Source organism: Bombina bombina, chromosome 5 (genome assembly GCF_027579735.1).
Source record: "Bombina bombina isolate aBomBom1 chromosome 5, aBomBom1.pri, whole genome shotgun sequence".
Lineage (NCBI taxonomy): Eukaryota > Metazoa > Chordata > Amphibia > Anura > Bombinatoridae > Bombina > Bombina bombina.
In genome coordinates this window covers 909,028,480-909,035,993 of record NC_069503.1, presented here as the reverse complement: position 1 = coordinate 909,035,993, position 7,514 = coordinate 909,028,480, and the positions used below count along the sequence as shown (strand labels likewise).

The 7,514-nt window shown below is 36.1% G+C and overlaps 1 protein-coding gene across 1 annotated transcript in view; it reads right to left on the bottom strand.

Moving 5' to 3' along the window:
* Nucleotides 1-951: 951 nt before the first annotated feature.
* The window catches only part of CHD7 (chromodomain helicase DNA binding protein 7), a 309,908-nt gene continuing 303,345 nt past the window's right edge, over nucleotides 952-7,514 (bottom strand). Inside the window, 2 exon segments of the mRNA XM_053715068.1 lie at nucleotides 952-2,949; nucleotides 5,451-5,555. Coding sequence (XP_053571043.1) covers nucleotides 2,059-2,949; nucleotides 5,451-5,555 — 996 coding nt within the window. The 3' untranslated portion in view covers nucleotides 952-2,058.

The window sequence follows — 7,514 nt, the reverse complement described above, 5'->3', positions numbered from 1 at the left end:
TACCTGAATGCTGCTTGTAGCATGAAACCGGTCTCCACACTGAAGATGTCTCATGGTTACCTTCAGAAGTCTTGTGGGAACCAGCGTGGATCTTAGTTATAAATGCTAAGATCATCAAACCTCAGGGCAGAAATCTTCTTCCATATCCCCCTGAGGAAAATAGTACGCACCGGTACCATTTAAAATAAAAAACTTCTTGATTGAATAAACTAAAACTAACACCTCACTTTACCATGTCTTCCTAGTATAACACAGGCAAAGAGAATGACTGAGGGTGGAGGGGGAAGGCTATATATACAGCTCTGCTGTGGTGCTCTTTGCCACTTCCTGTTAGCAGGAGGTTAATATCCCACAAGTAAGGATGAAATCCGTGGACTCGTCATATCTTTGTAAAAGAAAAAGGAATAATTCAGAATCGTATATTACTGTCTATTACACAAAAAATTGGAGTGGTTCCATCAACAACGGAAAAAATATCAATGGTCAGTGAAGGGTAAAAATCAATAGTGCTGCCGGAGGGCTTCTGGTTTCTGAAAACTGGGTCACTTTCATTTCATTTTTATTTGGCACAGTTATTGTTGGCAACATGAGCTATAGACTACAGAATACCACTGAGTCAGTCTTTTGCTAACACTATTGCATTGTTTTTTTCTACCCATTAACCACAGATAAATGACCTACATATTGTGCCTATTAAAGCCTCTTTTTTCCTCCTGCCCTTTTGTTGCTAGGTGCTCTGTATCTCCCTTTGCAGACTTTGTTTTCTAAAACAGTCTACGGTTTGTGAAGACTGCGTGACAGTATGGTGTTTGTGCATGCAGAGAGCAGGGCTACCATACATTAGGAACACATCAGCAGCTCTCTCCCTTCCACCCCGTTTAACTTAAGTACAAAACCAGATTTCTTTTACATACTGAGCACCAAGCCCCAGTACAAAGATAGCAATAAAAATATACAAAAGCCATAATACTGTATTTGCGTCTATTTTAAGTACAAAATATAAAGTGGTGAACACCAGATTTCATTTGGTTTCCCTAAACACTTCTACATTTTCTACATACATCACTGCATCTCATGGAACACTTTTATTAAAAGCATCATTACTACTGTTGGCAGCAATTTACAGTTTATCTTACATGATAGCAGTTTCAAAAAAAGAAGAAGACATCACAAAAAACAAACAAAAAAACAAACAAAAAAAACGAAAAAGAAAAAAACATTTACAAAGTCATGTCTGTAAACTTCAAGGCTAGTTTAGAGTTGAGGTAATGCTGTTTAGCTTTGCGGCTAAAGTAACAAAGTCTTTTAATTTAAAAAGAAAAGAAATTAAAAAAAGGTACCTGATTTTAAATTTTATGCTTATACCAGTGCATTACAAAATAATGAGACGATTCAACTGTAGTTTTGTCCTGTAACAACCTTTTCAGTGGGTAGGTTTGCAAAAAAAAGGTTTTCTTCACATTCAACAGCTGCCTTATTATTGCTGTGTCTCAAGTAGGAGACATTTGCTCTAGTATGGAGATTGTCAGAAAGGGTTTCTGTATTTGTGTGGGAAACCCTCAGACAGTGAGAAAAAACAAGTAGTTATGATATGCATTGTAAAAAAAAAATTCATCTTGACCTTCACAGCAAAGAAAATAAAAAAAACTAGAATTAAATAACTTCATACTTCCTTAAGCAGCTTTTCCTTCTATTTGCACCACATGATTACAAAAATGCTGCTCTTCAAATAATACCAATGGTTTAAGAAGAAAAAAATTAAAATAAAATAAAAACAGAAAAAAACACCGGCAGAGCATTATGTAAATTTCCTTAAAAAGACACCATTCTTCTGTGGAAATTAATCTCTCATAGGAATAATAAATAATGCACTGCACAATACTTAAATGACCAAAATACCTTTTGACACATCCGTATGACATGACTTGGACTTTTTCTTCTCTACACTATTTTACAGAACAGCTTATAAAAACTAGGTATGGACATTTACTGTGAGTGTAAACAGTAGGACTACCACTTGTCAAAAAGTTTAGAACACTTTAACTGTAACTGAGAATGTTATTCATCATTTTCATTGTTGTCCATTTCATCCACCCCATCAGGCGAGTCCAAATCTTCTCCATGTGCTATTTCATCTTCCAAAACAGATGAATCTGCAGTTTTATCCATGTTCTCCTCTGTGTCACTGGCCTCCTGATTTTCACCTTCACCTTTATCTACAGCCTTCTCTTCACTAGTGCTCACAGTGTTCTGAAGTCCGGCTAGTGATGTGAAACCAGGCAATGTCAATCCTCCTAGTCCTGGAGGTAGAAACATGGATGGGTAAAACAGACCTGGAGCCATAGTGGATAGTAGGAAAGGATTGAAGGCCAGAGGATTGGTGGACAACCCAGCTGTAGTAGTAGCAGCACCAACAGATCCATTAGCAGAGTCAGAAGCAGAACCAGTGTCCGTACTCTTCTCAGAGTCTTTAGCCTCCTCTTCAACTCCTGTTGACTTTTCTCCAGGCTTTGAAGTGCCATCTTCAGTTTCTCCTTGTGAGGAAACTGTAGTAGAATTCCCACCACTAGCTGCTAAAGGGTTATTTAAAAGTCCACCAAGTCCAAACATGTTCGGCAACCCAGCCATACCTGGCAGCATTAGTGGCAGCATGGTAGCAGTATTTTTAGAATCCCCTCCAGCAGCTGTTGCAAGCCCTGGTGGAAATCCCATGAGACCAGCAAGTTGAAGAGACTGCAGGTTTTGGAGATTCTGAAGACTAGCAAGATCCATTCCTGCAAATAAGCTATTCATCAGCAGAGGGTTGATTCCAGATGTTGAGGCTGCAGCAGCTGCTGCAGCTGCTTTGGCAATTTCACTTTTTGGTCTTCTGCCCCTTCTGCTTGCTCCCTCTTCTCTTATTACTGGTCCAGTAAGTAGACGGTCAAACATCGATTCTGGGACAAAACCCTAAGAGAGAAAACAGGCTTAGCAAATAATAAATGCTAGGTTTTATAGAAGTTTAACATATTTCATTTATTATTGTTTAGAGCTACACACACATACATATATATATATATATATATATATATATATATAAATGTATAGGTTTTGCTTAATTTTTTTTAATAACATTGTGCCGATTTTCAGACTCCTAAACAAGCCCCAAAATGTCAGATGTAGACTGAAGCCTACAGATTCCTGAGTAACTGTTCTTTTCATATGGTGTGGGAGTGTAGTGTCTTCTCTTCTTGTTTTTCCAGCCCGTTTCACTGGGTGTCCTAGCCTAACTTCATCACAGTCCTAAACTGGGAGCTTTTAAGCAAGTTTTTAAAAAGGTTTATACTGGATTTGTACATCAGTATCTGTGCATATTTTTATAGCAGTGTCTATTACATGCATCTATATGAACATGGGTGTATACTGTCCCTTTAATACTATATTGTTTTGATGGACTCTTATCTAGGTTTATGTGCAGTGTCATAACCAGATGCCTAGTGTTCATTTCAAGGTAAGAAAAAAGAAACCAATGAATACTTCATAGGATAATTACAATAAGATGAGAAAGTATTAGAGCATAAAGACATCAAAGGCGCAAGGAGCAAAGATTATCAAGAAACTGACAAATGTTTAATTAAATTAAATATTAAATCTGTGCATTTTTTTGAGATATTGTACACCTAGATTTTTCTTAGCATAAAATGTTTTGTAGATGATCCATTAATATAGCCCATCTGAGAGTGTTTTTATAACAATGTATAGTTTTGCTTATACATGCGTTTACAGACTCCTGCTGGCCCATGTCTAGTGGTGTCCCAGCCTAAATTGCTAAAAAGTTTTTAAAAGGTTTTATAATGGATTTTTGATCAGTATCTGTGCAGATTCTTCTTCATAGTAGAAGAATCGTTTTCTAGAAACAACAAATGACTAAAATAATTTTAAATGTGTCTGCAGTTTAGTGTGTAAAAAACCCATTTCAATTTACTGAATCAACCTTTTTTCTGCAAATTAAAGGGATAATAAACCCCCAAATTTTCTTTCAGGATTCAGGTAGAACATAGAATTTTAAACAGCTTTCCAATTTACTTATATTATCAAATTTTCTTCATTCTCTTGTTATCCATTGCTGAAGGGACAGTATTGCTCTAATGGCAGCTAGATGAACACATCTAGTTACCCAATCACAAGAGACAAATTTGTGCAGGCACCAATTAGCAGCAGCTCCCACTAGTGTAGGATATGTGCGTATTCATTTTTTAACAAGTAATACTAAGAGAACAACGCACATTTGAAAATAGAAGTGAATTTAAAAGTGTCTTAGAATGACATGCTCTATCTGAATCATGCACGTTTAATTTTGACTTTTCTATCCCTTTAAGGCATTCTAGCACCTGTACGTCACTACTGATGAAATATCATTCCAACGTCAAACAGAAGAGAACTCATTCTACAAAATCAATTCCCTCACGCTCCAGCTTAAAATTCCAAGCAATAGAGGAACAAATGGAACTGTGGAAGAGCCTCAGGAACTGATAAACCAAATGAAATTAAATACATAAAATAAACAGCAGTGTATATATATATATATAAATAAAATGGTCTGTTTCAGTTCAACTTTCTTTTATTATTTTTTTCTCAGAGACCCATTTTACAAATAGATCATAGACCTCTGAAAACATCTACCTGATATTAGAGGGATCATTTGCTATCCTTCAGTGGAGACCATAAATGAAGATGTTGTAATCTCCTGGTTAATGGTCTTTATTATAAAAAAGTGCATAGGATAAAACAGATATTTGAGCATAAATGTGATAAAAAATAAGTGCTTAAAAGGTGTGTGCTGGCTGATCGAGAACTTAGGGTGTCAAACCATCTTTGTAAGACAGTTTAACCATCACTGTCCTAAAACCTGCTAACTAAAGCTGTGTTTACAAAGATAACACACAGAGAAGGTTTTTTTTTATTATTATTTCTCTGTATATCAAAGTTAAAACATGTTATGACATGACTAAAAGATGACCCGGGGGAACTAAAATACTATTTTCAAATAAATATGTAAACACGTAATCTGTTAGTCAAAACATATGTCACAATAAAGATGCCTGGAATACATCTATTACTTAGAAAGATCTTTAATCTAACACTGGCCAGATTGTGTTCTTTGATACATTTGTTGATTCTAAACAAATATTACTGTGACAAAGAAGAAGAAACATTGCTGCTGTCCTTAGACTGTTAAACTTCCTACTTCAAGTTGGAAACTCACATAGCATGGAATAGAACAGGATCTCAGATAGGTGCCACTTCCTGCAGAATGCTGAGAGTAAAATTGTGAAAGAGGAAATAAAGACAAAGAAACTTCACCTCTGTCACTAAGAACTTTGTTTCATGCACACTCACAAAATAAGGAAAGGTGTGCTAGATACATTTAGCTAACAGATACGCATATAATTTGTCTCTTATTTACATACCGATTGTTTAACTATATCTGTCCAATCTGGAGAAACAGAGAATTCTGGGTTTTCTTCCAGCCACCGTGGAAGTTCTCTCATTGGTGGGGCCATTGCTCCGCCCATCTGCAATATAATGAAGCAAAACAATTAATAGGCAAGTTGAATTTTTGTGCAGATATTTCCACACTAGCACAATTAATATTTCATGAATGTTAACGGTATTAAAAGCAACTATTAAACCTTGAAAGGGTCATATAAGTTGAATTTGAAACACACAGAAGGGGGAGGTGTGTACACGAGAAAAATCAACATCAAACAAGTAACTTTTTTTCAAAGCATTTATGAAAATAAAAGCATAATGCAATGTGTCAAATTTAAAAGGTCCTAATATAAATTTTACTAAAATGTCCCTTTCTTTCATGTAATTGGCAAGAGTCCATGAGCTAGTGACGTATGGGATATACAATCCTACCAGGAGGGGCAAAGTTTCCCAAACCTCAAAATGCCTATAAATACTCCCCTCACCACACCCACAATTCAGTTTTACAAACGTTGCCTCCTATGGGGGTGGTGAAGTAAGTTTGTGCTTGATTTTCTACGTTTATATGCGCTTCTCAGCATTTTGAAGCCCGATTCCTCTCAGAGTACAGTGTTTGTCAGAGGGATGTGAAGGGTGCATCACCTATTGATTCTATGGTTTTCCTCACAGGAAATCTTTTCAAAGGTTCTGTTAACGGTCGTAGAGATTCATCTCCTACCTTTTCAGATCGACGATATACTCTCATATTCCATTACCTCTACTAATAACTGTTTAAGTACTGGTTTGGTTATCTGCTGTATGTGGATGGGTGTCTTTCGGTAAGTATGTTTTCATTATTTTAGACACTCAGCTATGGTTTGGCACTTTATGTATTAATGTAAAGTTCTAAATATATGTATTGTACTTATATTTGCCTTGAGTCAGGTTTATGTATATTTCCTTTTGCAGACTATGCGTTTCAAAATTGGGAATAATAATTAGGAAGTTATTTTTTTATTACCTGGGGTATAGACTTTTCTTCAAATTTGACTGCTTTTTCATTAATTTCGCGGGCAAAATTAGGCTCGCGAGGTCGCAAAATGCTGATATTTATTGCGTCATTCTTGGCGTGAGAATTTTTTGGCGCGAAGGTACGTTCCGTGACGCAAATTCGTAATTTCCGGCCTCTTAGTTGACTCCAGGTTCCTTACACAAGGTTGCATCTGCCATGATGCGAGTTGCGTAATTTCCGGATGTTGTTAGTGCCAAAAATTTCATTTTGCGTTGTGCGTCATACTTGGTGCCAAATAATTTATTTATTTAAACCCCACTTCCTATATGCCTCTTGCTATGTTTTTTGCTCAGAGGGCTATGCTGTTTGCATTTTTTCCCATTCCTGAAACTGCCATATAAGGAAATTGATAATTTTGCATTATATGTTGTTTTTTTCTCTTCTTTGCAAGATGTCTCAATCTGATCCTGTCTCAGAAACAACTGTTGGAATCCTGCTGCCTGATAACAGTTCTACCAAAGATAAGTATCTGTTGTAAGTTTGTGGAAATTATATCTCCAGCTGTAGTATGTAACAGTTGTCTTGACAAGCTTTTGCATGCAGAGAATGTATCCTTCAGTACTAGAACAATGCCTGTTGTTCTTTTAACATCTGATGTACATGATATCCCTGTGAATTTAAAATATTTTTACTGCTGATGCGATTCAGAAGGCTTCGTCTGCTATTCCGCCTTCTAATAAACATTAAAGGTCTTTTAAAACTTCTCATAAAGGTTGATGAAATTTCAAATGACCGACAACATACTGAATTATGCTCCTCTGATGAGGATCTATCTGGTTCAGAAGATCCTTGCTCAGATATTGACACTAACAAAATCTACTTATCTCTTTAAGATGGAGTATATTCGTAAAGAAGTGTTGGTTACTTTGGATATTGAGGATTCTAGTACTCGTTACTAAAATTAGTAAATGTTTAAATACTGTTTAGAAACCTCCTGTGGTTACTCTAGAGGTTTTTTCAGTTCCTGATGCTATAATGGAATAGACCTAGT